Below are 16157 nucleotides of genomic sequence, written 5' to 3'. Positions count from 1 at the left end.
TCTCTCTCTCTCTCTCTCTCTCTCTCTCTCTCCCTCCCTCCCTCCCTCCCTCCCTCTCTCTCTCTCTCTCTCTCTCTCTCTCTCTCTCTCTCTCCTCCCTCCCTCCCTCCCTCCCTCTCTCTCTCTCTCTCTCTCTCTCTCTCATTCTCTCTCTCTCTCCCTCCCTCTCTCTCTCTCTCTCTCTCTCTCTCCCTTTCTCCCTCCCTCCCTCTCTCTCTCTCTCTCTCTCTCTCTCTCTCTCTCTCTCTCTCTCTCCCTCCCTCCCTCCCTCCCTCTCTCTCGGGCCATTGTGACCCTGAGTATTTTCTCTCACATCCAGGAAAGGCTACTTCCCTGCCTCTTACCGAAATAACCTGTAATCTAATTTTAACCTGCAGGTTTTCAGACAAAGAATAGAGCTCGTGATCTTTGCACTCATTTATGTGGCTAAATTTACCCTGCAGTTTTAGTGGAGGTTGCAAATGTCAATTAAGCATAACTGATGTATTCACAGTGTGATTTAGGCACTAAAAAGACTACCATAGTATTACCATTGTTTGTTTGTTATATGGAAATGTACCATGGTAGTACTGTAGTGTTTTCCCCCCTGGCCAACTGTGGAAGTACCATCAAAAGGTAATTCTATAGTATTTGGATGTTAACTACTGAGATTCATGTAACATAGTACTTCCACAAAATACCATGTATATGTCCAAAAAAACATAACATATCCATAGTTCTTGATATGTACCATGATATTCTTGGAAGAACTTTGTGGTAACGTGTAAGTATCATGATACATTCAGTACCACTGTACACTTCAAATGTTTTGAGTCGGTAAGATGGTTTTGAAAGAAGTCTTTTATGGCTGCATTTTTTAAGGCTGCATTAATTTGATAAAAAAAAAAATACAGTAAAACTTAACTCACCTTAAAATAACAGTTTTCTATTAATCAACAGTCTTTGACGAAGATAAGTTCAAAAGAAGAGCATTTATTTGAAATATTATTTTTTGTTACAATGTAAAAGTCTTCACTGTCAATTTTAATCCTTACTGAATAAAGGTATTAATATATTTCGAAAAATCTTACTGACCCCAAACTTTTGAATGACAGTGTATTTATAGAAATACCATATTTTTGGATATATTACCATGGTAATGCATTGTGTTTTGTTCTGAAAAAAATACGGTGGCAGTACTGTAGTACAATTATGGTTTCACAATGTAATACTCTGTCCGGTACTTATATACCCTGGAATTAGCATGGTACATGTTCAAAATAACTTGGTACCACTGTACCATGTCAAAACTTGGTAGTACCATGGTACTTTATGGTACTTTTTGTAAGTGGTTCCTATGTAGTACCAAATATTTTTTAGATATGTGTCATGAGTATTCTAGGGGTTCCTTGGAGAACAATATAAATACCATGGTATATAAATATGGTAACTGTTCAGTACCATAGTACCTCCACAGTAAAGGAATGGACAGACTTGTGTTCTTCCGTCTTGTCAGTATATGATGTTCTCAATTATTTTTCTTCTAAATTAACAAGTGCTCATCATATTCAACAAGCCAATTACAAGAGGTACGGCAAGTAGGCTCAACATAAATATTGGATTAAGCTGTAATTATTCTCATAAAGCAGTTTTAATCTTCACAATGACCGTAAGTAGTGTGTATCTGTGAGTGTGTGTGTGAGCGTGTGAAAGCAAACAGGAAATGTGCGTTATTTCTCAATGAATGCAGCTCTGGTTGTCCTTATGTTTCTATTGGGTGGGTCCGTCATGTGTGCAGCTGCGAAACACTCAAAATCGCAGCTCGTTTTTTCTTAGTTTGAGTTTGACATCAATGCCAGGCAGCATTTTACTGAACAACAGGCCAAATCATCCTGGGTTGTGTTTCCCAAAAGCATTGTTAGCCAACTATGGTCGCAAGTTTCGTCGTTATCAGCGTAGTTTAATGAGTCTGTGTTTCCCGAAAACATCGTTCCAACGAACATTGGCAAACAGCATCGCACAGTTGTGTGTCTGAACGACAGCTCTCCACCTGTGGTTTGAAGCTTGTCTTGTTTGCATGACATGTGGACTTAATAAATCCCTATCTTGAGCAAAATAAGCTGACATTCAGTGCAATCTATATATTTTATTTAGAATACATGCAAATGTCATTTACGTCTTTTAGTTTGTCAAGCATTTTTGAAGAGTGCGCATGTGCGAACGAGCTCTAGTTCGTAAGAACGAGCCAGTGATTGAATTTGGAAATAAAGCAAAACAAATCAGAAAAATGAGAAATATTCCTCAGATGCCATGTCTGTAATTTATAGCAAAACATCTAGCATTAATTAGATCTCAAACAAATTCATTAAAAGTAGTTATTACTCCATCATGTGAGTGACATTATTAACCAACGTGGTTGAACGACCAATTTGCGACAATACGGTTTCGGGAAAGCTAGCTAGTTGATTTCTTCAATGATGTATCGTACTACAGTAGTTTAGCAGCGAGTTACGCCGTTGTTCGGGAAAAACACCACTGACCAGCATTGACTAAGCCAATGCCATGAGATTGGGGCGGGGCTATCTGTTTGACCGACCAATGAAAGGCAGGGAAAGTGTCTGTGAAATCTGTCAACTTATAGTTTTGTTGTGGATTAGTTGGTTAATTAATTTGCATGTAAACGCTTAAAGGATTGGTTTTTGATATTTTTCAAGTATGTTATGCATGTAAACAAACTCAGTGATGTCTGTTTCTATAGTTTATCTGTGGAAAGAGTCTCTGAGGAAGAGAGTCGTAGTGCTGAGGGATGGGAGGAGATAAATCAGCGGGTTCTGGTGTGTCGTGGAGGAACAGGAAGGACCGTGGAGAGGATGAGGTGTGGCTGGAAGCCAAGCGTTTGTGTTTGTGTGTTGTAAGAGAGCAGCTGTGCGCCGCGATTGGGACACGCTCCGGTTTCCACTCGTCGGGTCCTCCCGTCCTCATTCGGCCAGTTATAGCAGACCTCTGTCCTTCAGTCTTCCCGCTCGACCAATGACCGTCTGAACCACGTTTGACAGGTTCGGTTATATGTCCTTGGCCTTGAGAAATTGCTACTAATAAGATAAAGCGTGTAATAGAATAAAGCACTGGAAAGTATAAAATTGGATCATATTTTGTGTTGTTAGAGAGAAAGCAATCACTTGAGTGGTTTGCGAGAGAGCGGGAGGTTGCGTGTCCACTCTGTAGCAACAAAGAAGAGAAAAGACAGAATGACATCTAAAAGAAAATAAAGTAAAAGGACCTTCAAACAAGAGCCACTCTCAAGCCAATAAACACATAACAGTTCCATCAATCTAACTTCAGGAAGAAAAGCAGCTGCAAACGCATGTAGAGGAAGAGGTGAATGAGGAAAGAGAGAGAGACAGTAAGATATCGCTGCCTATCGAGACAGCTTTCTAAGGTGTCATATGTGCACTCCTGACACAAAGACTCTTTTAGAAATGTAGGAAGCAATATAATTCTATCCACCTTATTCCTACGCCCCATGACGCTTTGCAAGAATTATAGGTGTAACTTCCGTTAAACTGTAAGCAATCAGTGAAAAGCTCACTCTGTGAACGCAATACTAAAAAAAGTGTCACAGTGAGACTACATTAATCTACTCACCCTTCATCAAACATTAAAAGGAAATTTAAAAGTCTAAAAGCCTCAACAAGGTGCTTTCAACAGACCAAATAACCCCAAAAGCGAGTCTTTCCACAGCAATAACAGACGGGTATAAATAACACTGTATTAATACATATATATTAGAGGTGGGCATAGATTAATTTTTTTAATCTAGATTAATCTAGATTAATTTTGAAATTAATCTAGATTAATCTAGATTAAAATGGCTCATTTGAATTCTGCCGAAGGCATTCAGAATATGTGTGCTACCCAAATAATGACTATAAAAGTAAGTCTTTGAGAACGGGTTTCTCAAGCCAGGTGGCGCATTAGACCAGGGGCTCATCTCCTGTTTCCAAAATGCATCATAAACTGCTTGAGAAAGCTGTTCTACTCATAGACTGTAAAAGGTTACTACTGTACTGTTACCGTCCGTAGGCAACATTAGGTAGGCCTATGTTATTATCAACTACTATAGGCTATCAATTAGGGATGGGCGATATGGCCTAAAATCTATATTGTGATATACATTGCAGCCTCTTGCGATAACGATATACAGTATATTATAATAAAACCATTTCAGAACAGATTACACAGACCCATGCTAAACAACTGCTAAATGTATTTTTTTTTAAAGGGTGTATGTAGTTTTGAGAACATATATTGTGCAAAACTGTAAGTATACAACATAATTTTGCAGATAAATAAAATTTAAGTACACTAGCTGCAGAGACTTAAGTAGGTCTAATGTTTATTATGGCTTGGAGCTTATGAAACCCCAAATTTAAAATTAGAATATTGTCTAACTGATGTCTTTTCAGTTAAAAAGAAACACAACAACGATTCTTAAAATCGAGATGATGTGCTACACCACTAAGCAAGGCTGGATTAGTACCCCCAGGGGCCCCTGGGCACTGAAGCTCATGGGCCCCCTCCCCTACCTGACAACCACACCCTCCAAAGGAACACACACCAGGCGTGGGATTTAACATGCCAATCACTATTGATCAAAAGCTAAATGACTAGTTCACAAGACAATGATACGAAATACATTTTTCTGAAAAGTATGGCTGCACGATTTGGGGAAAATGTCATATTGTGATTATATATTGCGATATGTGATTGCGATATAGTAAACAAATGGTTTCATGAGTTAACTTGCTTATTTCTCAAGTAAAATGCACACACAGATTAGTGATAATGCTGAAATTTGTAGCCCATTTCTCAACTCAAACTAGAAACAACAACTAAATGCACTGTTTTCAAATTAAAATAAATTCAATATTGTTATTTGTCTCAATAATACAAGAGTTAAAAATAAATGTCATATTTACCTGTGCCTGTCAAACAGGTAGACCTAGGACATTTACCGAAATTGTCAAACTGCACTGCATAAATTAAATATAGACTAATCCTTATTATAGCAAAAAAAAAAAAAAAAAAACTTTAGTCAACAGCAGTGAGTCATTTTCTCTGTTCTTTTTGTTCTTTGATTAACTTTACTGACAGAAAGCTTTATTGGCTGCTGTCTCTTTAAGACCAGCTGACGGAGACGCGGCTCTCGCACGCGCCTCATTCTTTCACAACTCTTGACGTTCATCATAAGACAGCTCTTATGTTATGAAGATACTCGACAAAACGGACATTTTGGCATAATTGTGTGTGTTATTGTAAGTTCAAGCACGAAAGATAACTGTATTCTGGCGTGCTGACCCCACACACTCTGTATATAGTTTGCTGCTGCTCGTCTGACGGCTTAAACCCGAACCAAGTCCAAATAATGGATGTTGCACCGATCTTTTTCACCAGCTTTCACTTTCAGCCGTGTTTACTTAAGATGACGACGAATATGCGTTGCAGCCGGGTTTACCTCGCGGCCGCGGGTAGATTGCGTCATCATAGCTTGTGTAGTATAGAGCCATCTCCCAACCCAACTTGGAGAATAGATTAACGGCGATATTTTTTTTATCGCGCGATAAGAGTCTCGCGTTAACGCAGCACGTTAACGCCGATAACGGCCCACCACTAATATATATATATATATATATATATATATATATATGTTTTATGTAACTTATGTTGCCTTAATCAAAAATGTTCATTAACTTCAGCATTACGTACGATACTATTTCAAAGTGATTTCCGTCATTTTGACTGATTATAAATTGCATTTACCTGTGAAAACAAGAGACGTGAGGATTTGAGGAGAATAACGAGAGATTCTTCATGCATTTCAGTGAATTACTAATGGAATATATCGTAAATTCAATTCGGGAGAACAGACCACAAATGTGCAGTACATGTTTTCCTTTTTCATACTTTTACAGCGGATTGCAAAGGAAAAAAAGAAAGCAGCGACTGAAAAGAGCTCTTGCCATAGATATTCTTGTTATAACATGTCACGTTAAAATACCAAGTATAACGTTATTCTCATGATGTCTGGGAAAATTGACAGCTCATCCAGTCAAACTGACGATCATCTTTATTTGTAGGGCAACCTTATGATTTGAATTGATTCGTTTCAGCCTTTTTGAATGGAAGTTCCCCAGACCGGCAGTGCCGCCCATAATTCAAAACGCAGTAAGGTCGTCAGGAATAAGGTGGATAGACGCAATTCACACCAAGGACGAGAACTATAACGATAAAGATATAGTTCTAAAAATCATCCTGAAGAATCACTTTCAAACCATTTTTTTCCAGTTTAACTATAAAATCAATGACAGCCAATAAGAATCCTCCAGACTTTAAAGAACTTGAGCATTTAAGTCAGGCGTTGAGTCAGTATTGCATGCAATCCCAGAATGCATGGCAGACCAAACAGGAGGAATATCGATTATATGTAAAAGATATATTTACAAAATTATTTGTTTATAATGTATACACACACTGCCATTCAAAAGTTTAGGGTCAATAAGTGTGTAGGGTCATACTTTTATTCAACATGAATGCGTTAAATTGAACAGAAGTGACAGTAAAGACTTTTACTGTTCAGTGTTACAAAAAAATTATATTTCAAATAAATGTTGTTCTTTTGAACTTTCTATTCATCAAAAAAAAAAAAAAAAAAAAATTTGATTTCCACAAAAACATTAAGCAGCACAACTGTTTAAAATGGACTATTTTACTCAATATTTGTGAGTGCTACTGTAGTATGCCTTTTAGAGTATCACACTGTAGAGTGATCAACATGCTAACTTCAGATGTGGTTGAGTCTCCAGTGTGCTTCACTGTTTGAGTGTTGTGTTGAGTCGTTGCCTATGTAGAACGCTCCACATCCGTCACTTAAGAGGATCCATTTCAGTTAGGATGCCACCTAATGCCCTGTACACATTGATTTTGGGCTGTCCCAGGAAAAAGATGACCAATCATGGTGATTCCTGTGGTCGTGGCTCATAAACAGTGCTCCTACATCGAACACTGGGAGAGGTTTAAAGACGGATGTTTTCACGGTCTTCAGACCATAGCCTTCGACATTGTTCTGACAGTGTCATTAATTGAACATGATCATCTCACAGTGTGTTTGCTGCTACGACCTACATCTACTGACTAGCCAATAAAAAATAAACACGAAATGGCGTATTGATCAACTTTACATTGCGCTAAAACTTAAAACTATTACTTCAAGCTCCATTTGCGAAATTGTCACGCCAAGTTGGCCTCTTTTCCCTAGTCCATATTCTCCTCTTTCTTTCAGTGCACCTAAAAAACTAAACTCTTGCTCTTTTTGTTTACCACTAGCACATGCTGATGACGTTTTATTCTTCTATACTATCTTGCGTCGTATGATTCAATAGGTGTCATCATCATACAGTCTACATACATGTCGTATCCAAGTTTATTAGATCGATGTCATACAGTGTTGTAATGATCTTATAGGATTGCTGGAATCACACAGTCTGGCGTTCACGCTGCCAGTGATTTGCAATGACAGAGCAACCTGCAGTCATTCATTTTTAATGAGAGTTCAGGATTTCCAATGAGTTGAGCGACAACGACCGTTGGCGATGCAACAAAGTTAAACAAAGTTGAGTTCAACTTGATGCAAGTGAAAGATGATACTGTTAATACACTGATGTAGTTGAGTAGCAACCAAGAGCACAGACACGCAATGACCTCCAGATGCCTATGGAGACTGTAGAGAGAGAGAGAGAGAGAGAGAGAGAGAGAGAGAGGTGCAGACCTGACAGGCCATGATGGAAAGTTGTAGGCTGGCAGGCATTGTGTTCTAAAGGTCATCGTGATCCCAGTCTGAATAGCTCCAGAGTGATTCCTCTTTATGCAAGCGGACTTTAAAAGCCTTTTACATTGCCTGACCTGAACGCACACACTTCTAGTCTCTCTGCCTGGACCTACTGATGGAGCCTGTGTCAAAGCACTTTAAGGCACTGTTTACAAATGGTATTAACATCATCATTGGGTCATCCGATCACAGTGGTCAGCTCTAAATATACACTACCGTTCAAAAGTTTGGGGTCACTATGTTATTAATACATTTATTCAGCGAGAATGCACTAAGGGGGCGTTTACATGACTCCGTTTTCAACTAAAAACGGAAAAAAATGTATGCGTTTTAAACATTTTTGGGGCCTGAAAATGGGTTTCAAAATGCAAGTTTGAAAAAGATACCGTTATCGTCTCCATGTAAAAACATGAATTTGTGGAAACGGTGTCGTCATGAGCATGTGTGTTACGTATTCAGTCTATAGGCACGTAGTGTTTGTTTACAAAGTGACATCGCCATCTACTGGCCTGGCATGAATAATACAGTGTTTTTTTATTGTTTCGCGAATCCGTGTGAACTGTGATCATTTTGACAATGTTGTCGTCTGTACATGAAAAATGTAAAGGAAAATCATTTCCATTTTTAGTGCATCGCTGTCATGTTAACGTACTCTAAATTTATCAACACTGAGAGTAAAAACATTTGTGAAGTTGCAAAATATTTCTATTATATTTAATGCTCTTCTTTTGGTCTTTCTTCTCATTAAAGAATCCTGATGTTTACACCAAAATATGAAGCAGCACTGTTTTTAATATTGATAATAAGAAATATTAGAATGATTTCTGAAGGATCATGTGACACTGAAGACTGGAGTAATGATGCTGAAAATTCAGCTTTAATCACAGGAATAAATTACATTTTAAAACACATTCAAATAGAAAACAGTAATAACGTTTCACAATATTGCTGTTTTACTGTATTTTTGGTCAAATAAATGCAGTCTTTGTGAGAATAAGAAACTTCTTTTTTTTTATCTTACCAACCCCAAACTTTTGAACGGGAGTAAAAGTTTTGATCACACTTTAGATTAGGGTCCAACTCTCACTATTAACTACTCCATAAACTCCTAATTACTGCTTATTAATAGTTAGTAAGTCAATATCCTAGTAACAAGCATGCTAATAAACAACTAGTTAAAAGTAAGAATTGGACTTTAAACTAAAGTGTTAGCAAAGTTTTTGATTGGATCACTCAAAGCACATTTGGAAGTAGTCAAATGCATGTGACAAGATCCGATGACTCTGCATACAATCACTGTCCCAAAACAAAGGTTTTACATTTTACCAGCTACATATACGGCTTCCAAAGACGTGTAAACGTGGAATAGCAGCAAACAAGACTTGACAGAATATCTTCAGGACGCCTTACATGAACATGCAGTCACAGATCATGTGAAGGTCAGTTCATTCAGTGTAACAGAGACAGGACAAGAGGAGCAGAAGGCCACGAGCGAATGGGAGAAATCGAAACGCACAGTATAGGCATCAGGCTGAAAGAAAAACGAAGCAAAATTAGTCAGAACCCGGTGGCCAATTGGCGAGAATTTGATTCAGCCACCCCAGAGTCCTCTATATATTAAAGGGAAATCAGGACCAGAGGCGTTGGCTTGGAGCGCTCGCACGCAGAGACTCACGCATTAACCATCAGCTCTGCTGCAGAGAGAGGCTTTGTTCTGTCAGTGTGTCTCGGTTTCACTGCGTGAGCAGGAAAAGCCCTCGGCAACGCTGTCATGGAAGGAGGGCGAGAGATGCGGATGAAAGAAGGACAGTGGAGAGGAAGAGGCCGGGGAAAGAAACGATTGTGACTGAGAGCAGAAAGAGGGAGATTGTGCTGGAATACATTACCAGCAAGTGTAAAAACCCAAGTGATGTCATCAGTATTGAACCCCGCAATGGCAGAAAGCTGTTTTTGATTTGTAGGTTGAAAAATGGATGGGCTGCCAAAGCATGGCAGACTGAAAAATTCACAATATGTGGTGCTGAACATGATACAAACTGGATTTAAAATTACTGTCTGGGACAGTTAGCATCCCTCCAGATCCCAACCTCAACCTTCACAGAACGCTTTGATGACATCACAGCACCTCTCACTGGCTCGTACCTGAAACTGCAGGCTTTGAACAGTGGGTGTGATGGGAATGTGCTGGACACTGTGTGCTGCCGACTGTTTTATAGGAATATTATCTGACGCAAGACAACAAAAATGTTTCGAAATGTAATTATGCCACATTTATGCGCATTATGCTATGATTATGCCACACTGTATTTGTTTAATTCATCATCTCGGAAAGATGTAAAAATATCCTAAATTTTGTCATTCCAATTAAATGAGTTAACAAAAAGGTGTTAAAAATCACAGTTATTTTATGTGGTTCATTCATCACGGAAGGTCAGGAAGTCGAGTGCATTGCATTGTGGGATACAGTCCTCCTTCAAATGTATTTAGGTTTTATACTGCACATTTTGGCCATTACTGTTGAAATGTTTGGCCATGTTTTGGGTTTTATCTTTTGTTTTGTTTTTTGCAAAAAAATTATGTTTATTCATCAAGGACACATTAAATTGATCAAAAGTGACAGTAAAGACATTCATGTTACAAATAATTGGTATTCTTATGAACATTCAAAGGAACCTTAAAAAAAATGTATCATGGTTTCCACAAAAATATAAAGCAGCACAACAAGTGTGACAATGAATTACTGTAATTGAATTACTTTTCCTTTGAAAAAGTAAGGGATTACTCTTCATTTTTCTGTAATTTAAACACAGTTACTTTTGAAGTAATTGCATTAAAACTGTATAGAACAATTATATTAATATGATGTTGATTTAACATCAAAATGTAAAGTCTAATGTATGTAAAAATTTGAATTTTTAATATAACCCTCTCCATTTAAATACTTTGATCAGTTCAAGAATAATGTATGCAAATATTATAACATTTATTTGAAAAGAGCAGTTTCATGTCTATCTTTGTATTGTTTAACTGGTTGAGGAGGATAAGGGATTTAGAAAGCAATTAGTAATAATAAGTAATGCCATTTTTTTAGAGAGAGAGTAATTAGTACAGTAAGATTTCATTAGTAGCTAGTAATAAATTACTTTTTTTAGAGTAACTAACCCAACACTGGTTTTTCAAATAATGAAAATAAAATAGATATGTATTAAAATAGAAAACAGTTATTTTCAACTGTAATAATATTTCACAATATTACAGTTTTTACTGTATTTTAGTTGTTTTGTTTTTTTATCTCTAACACTTTACAATAAGGTTTCATTGGTTAACATTAGTTAATGTATTAACTAACATGAACTAACAATGAGCAAAGACATTTGTTACAGTATTTTTTAATCTTTGTTAATGATAGTTAATAATAAAAAAATCCAGCCGTTCATTGTTTGTTCATGTTAGTTCAGAGTGCTTAAACCAATGTGAACAAATACAACTTTTGATTTTAATAATGTATTAGTAAATGTTGAAATTAACATTAATTTAGATAAATAAATACTGTTCATTCTTAATTCATGTTAAGTGTTACCAAAAATCTCTCTTTACTCATTATTGGATCAGTCTTACAATAGTCACGGCTAATAGTTTTACCACAAACCTAACTAAAACCTTTCTAAATGATTCAGCTGCCATGCAGAATGCAGTGAGCAGTGTGCTAATATTCCTCTCCACATAAGCGTAGCCATTGAATACTCTCTCTTATCCGTAAGACCAAGCTCAATTCACCCTCCTGAAGCTTTCAAAACAAGAGATGTAGCCTCCTGCGGTCCCGTCATCTGTCACCACTAATAAAGCATGTCTACTCACCAGGACGATGTAGTGTAGATCAAAACAACAACACAGGAAGAAATAACATATATATTTCATAACTTCATAACATAACTTTCTTAAGTTCTGCTACAGTATGTAGGCCATCTCTGAAAAGAGTTTTCCCCGCAACTTTCTCTGGCTCTCATAAGTGAACGTGTGCTCTCAGAGGCCAGCGTCTCAAGGACAGAGCACATTAGGCTGATTAAATAAAGACAGAGAGTGATTTATAACAGCTCTGTCCCACTCTATTCATCAGCCGGCTCTTGACTTAATAAAGTATTGATATTTAGATGCACAGGGAGAGAGCGGGCAGTGTTTCAGCGGTGACTGGGGAGCGCAGGGGACCGGGCAGTAAATTCATCTCTCTTACTGTAGCTCATCTCCACACGCCACAAACACACACTGAGGGAGAAGCACTGATCTCTCTGAGACCCTCAGACATGATGTCAGCTGTCCAAATAAGCACGGCCATTTTCAGTTACACTTTATTAGGTAACACTTTATTTTACAGTGTCCTTGTTACATATGTACTTACCATGGTAATAACAGTAAATTATGCATAATTACATGCAACTAACCCTCAACCAAATCCTAATCCTAACCTAACCCTATAGTAAGTACATTACATTACATTACAGTAAGTACTTAAATATATAATTACACTGTAACAATGACACCCTAGAATAAAGTGTAACCCTTTATTTTAAGGTGTCAGTGTTACAGTGTGATTATACATTTCAGTACTGAGTAATAATAATCAACTAGATGTACTTACTCTAGGGTTTGGGTTAGGATTAGGGTGTGGTTTAGGGTTAGTTGCATGTAATTAAGCACAATTTATAGTAATTACTAAAGCAACTACATGTAACGTGTAACAAAGACTAGACTCTAACCCCATTTTCATCATAAGCTAAAAGTTTCTCTTTCTTTCTTTCTTTTTTTAATAGATCGTACAGAAAAACATGTTAAATTGAGGAGATATACAATACAAAACAATTGATACAATAAAAAAATATAAAAATCTTCTAAAAAGCTAAAAAGATGCCGTCAAATACTGTGATGGGAGATGTGGATTGGAGTGATGAGTGAAAATAGCTGGAAAAGCTACAATATTTTTTCACAAACTCGATTTCACATTAACGTTCCAAAAATGTGTCTGAACGCAGTTCATAATAAAAGTGAAAGTGACATGCGAAGACCAAGCATGGTAAATCATACTCTGAATTTGACATTGACACTGTGGCTAGTGTTTTTCCAAAGAAAAAGCCAAACATTTTCACTGGCCACAATTTTAACATCGATACCATAGGGAAAACTGCCATACAGATATTTTTTATATCATCCCATAATTCCCATAATAAAAAGCAGGTACATTAGGCTGCTGTCACTTTAAGACCTGATGCACAGATCCATTATACTGTTACACATGTGTTTTCTTTATCAACTGTTTACGTTCACTTAAAACAAGACCGGCATTGTGACCTTATTTTGTGTGTATTTGACTGTTTAAGCGCAATAAGCAGTGGAAAAAAACTCAATTTAGTTCTGAGAGACGGCTTTATGTGCGTGCACTTCGGGTGTAAGCACAAAGTCTGTGGGAATGAGTACAATTATTCGCAATTACACTGAAATTCAAGCCCTGTAACACCAACAATATTCATCCAGAGCAAATGAAATGAGTGAATGAGGGGAAGAGGGTTTGTGTGTCACTCGCTGTCGGAGAGATGAGAGAAAGAGAGAGCGCAGCTGGTGTTGTGTGTCTATTCTGCGGAAAATTTGTATTGGAAGTGTTTCGGATATTCAGTATCGATATGTATCAACACAACATTGCACTTAGTTTATTATTTCAGATGATTTTTTAAAAGGCTATTATTGAATAGTGTATATATATTATATAGTATATTACACCACTGCTGAAATCTTCAAGCATTTAGCGGGTTGGCTGGTGTTAATGTCAAGCCCTGCTTATTTCGGGAATTAATGCAGGTCGTTGTCTTCTATAATTAGTTTTCTCTTTCGGTTGTCTATTGTCACGGCGGAACAGATTAGTTTAAACTTAGTTTATAGCTAGTAGCTACCTAGAGTTATTTAAACTCCCGAAATGTTTATGGCTAGCTACCTGAACACATGCTTTAATGGCACATCCTTTTGAAGGAAACTCGATCACCCTGGAGAACTGAGGTTTATTACCGCCCAAGCAGAGGAAGAACGCATATTAAATATGTACAACCTTGTGCTTGAAATGTACTGGCCAAGTATTAGATAAACATATGCGAGACTTTGTTAGATTTGAAGAAAAAAAATGGGTTGCACTTTATTTTACTGTACGTGTACTTACAGTGTACTAACCTAAGAAAGTACTGGTTAATATAAGGCAACTACATGGGTTAAGGTTAAATTTAGGGGTAGGTTCAGGGTAAGTACCTAGTTATTACCCAGTTTTTGTAATTACTATAATAAGTGCATAGTATGCATGTGGGGAACAGGACTGTACAATAATGTTCTACTAGAAAATGCTTTCAGCTGCAGCCTGAATAGTAGCAGTAGCAAAGAGTATGCTTATGTTTTTGACCTCTTCGCGTCTCTTTATTCCGACAGGCCGAAGGAGAGGACAGTCTGAAGAAGATGCAACTGATGGAACTGGCCATTCTCAACGGCACGTACAGAGATGCCAATATCAAATCACGTAAGCTTCCCCTTCCTCTGCTAGCAAACAGAGACAGTATTGTGTGAAGCCTTTGTAAGTGCGGCTCTCAGTAATCAGTAATCCAAGTAACCCTGATTCCCTGATAAATCCTCTGACAAGTCTCAGTATTGTGATCCAGAATTAGCGCCTACATCCAAAGAGCAGCTAATGAACTGAAAGAATTGAGAACATGCTCTGCTATCTGTGAAAACAATGTTTCCTTAATTTACTGGATGTTGTGACATCCTCCTCCTCGCTTTGCTGCTTGAGTAAATAGTACTGAGGCCTGTAGAACTGCAGGAGTGCGATATTGTTTCGAGTCCGCTGGCATTGTTTACTAATGAATAGCTGAACAGCTTTAGCATTGCTGTCATGCTCTGTGTCCAGTGTTTGCCTGTGCATGGTTCTAACTGTTTTTGTCTTTTTTGTCCCGACCCCACCCGTCTTCATCCACCCCTACCCTCGCATTTTTCTGCTCACCGCAGCTGCCCTTGCGTTCTCTCTTGCAGCGAGCGCCCAGGCGCCTCGGATCATCACCGGCCCAGCACCTGTCCTGCCGCCCACGACCTTGCGCACGCCTACGCCCGCAGGGCCGACCCTCATGCCCCTCATCCGCCAGATCCAGACCGTCATGCCCAACGGCTCCACCCACCCGGCGGGCGCCACCCTAATGCAGTCCGGTCCAGAGTCAGGCCTGATCTACGCCACACCCTACGATTACCCCTACACACTGGCCCCCGCCACCTCCATTCTGGAGTATCCCATCGACTCCAGCGGGGTGTTAGGTAAGCATAGCCACACTTGCCAATGTCTCACCTCAACCAGACCCTTTCAGCGTGGCCCGTGGACTCCAGGGCTTGACATTAACAACCACCAACCCGCCGAATGCTGGTGGATTTTCAGCAGTGGCGTGTAATGCAGTCACTCCTACTAGCCACTTTGGTGGGTTGAATTTTATGTATAATAGACCTATAAACATTTTTCAGTTGTAGTCTTTTAAAAAGGCATCTGAAATAATAATCTAAGTGCAATGTAGTGTTGTCAAAAATAGAGATTTTTCGCTACAAATCGATATTGAAATATCTGAAATATTCATTTCTCTCTCTTTCTCTCTCTCTCATCTCTCCGACAGCGAGTGACACACAAACCCGCCTCCCCTCACTCACTCGCTTCATTTGCCCCAGATAAATATTGTTGGTGTTACAGGGCTTGAATTTCGGCATTCCCGCAGATTTTGTGCTCACACCCAAAGCGCGCGGTACTAAATTGAGTCGCTGTTTATTGCGCCTAAACAGTCAAATACACACAAAATAATGTCAAAATGTCTGTATTGGCAAGTATACACGTAAACTCAGTTATGTCTTAAGTGAACGTAAACAGTTGAGAAAGAAAACACATGTGTAACAGTATAATGGATGTGTGCTTCAGGTCTTTAAGTGACAGCAGCCCAATGTACCTGCTGCCAAATGATCAAATAATATAAAAAATATCCATATGGCAGATTTTCCCCATGTGGCCAATGAAAATGCTGTGAGGCAAGTAACTTTGGAAACCCATTAGCCACAGTAGCCACAAAAAGTCAAGCCCTGATGGACTCCCATGTCTACTATGGCCGTACGATAGGGATGGGCGGTATGATGATATTTAGCATGTGACATTTTGCTATTCCACAGTAAATATATTTGCTTTTCCTTATTTACATGTATCATAGAGAAATATGGGATAAACATGTGAAAATACAAAGCT

General features: G+C 38.3%; 1 protein-coding gene across 5 annotated transcripts in view; it reads left to right on the top strand.

Moving 5' to 3' along the window:
• qkib (QKI, KH domain containing, RNA binding b) overlaps window positions 1-16157 on the top strand; it is a 113824-nt gene that overhangs the window by 82976 nt on the left and 14691 nt on the right. For 3 of the 5 annotated variants that reach the window (XR_014201757.1, XM_082154645.1, XM_082154644.1), the window contains exons 5-6: window positions 14324-14411; window positions 14897-15196. Coding sequence is in view for 4 of the 5 variants with exons in the window: in XM_082154645.1 (XP_082010771.1) it covers window positions 14324-14411; window positions 14897-15196 (388 nt within the window). In the remaining variant the exon portion in view is untranslated. The remainder of the gene's footprint in view (window positions 1-14323; window positions 14412-14896; window positions 15197-16157) is intronic. The other 2 variants (XM_082154647.1, XM_082154646.1) reach the window with 1 other exon arrangement.

This window comes from Leuciscus leuciscus (genome assembly GCF_965113295.1).
Source record: "Leuciscus leuciscus genome assembly, chromosome: 22".
In the NCBI taxonomy this organism is placed as follows: Eukaryota; Metazoa; Chordata; class Actinopteri; order Cypriniformes; family Leuciscidae; genus Leuciscus; species Leuciscus leuciscus.
Note: the sequence above shows the minus strand (reverse complement) of the source record. Positions and strands in the feature narration are given on the sequence as shown.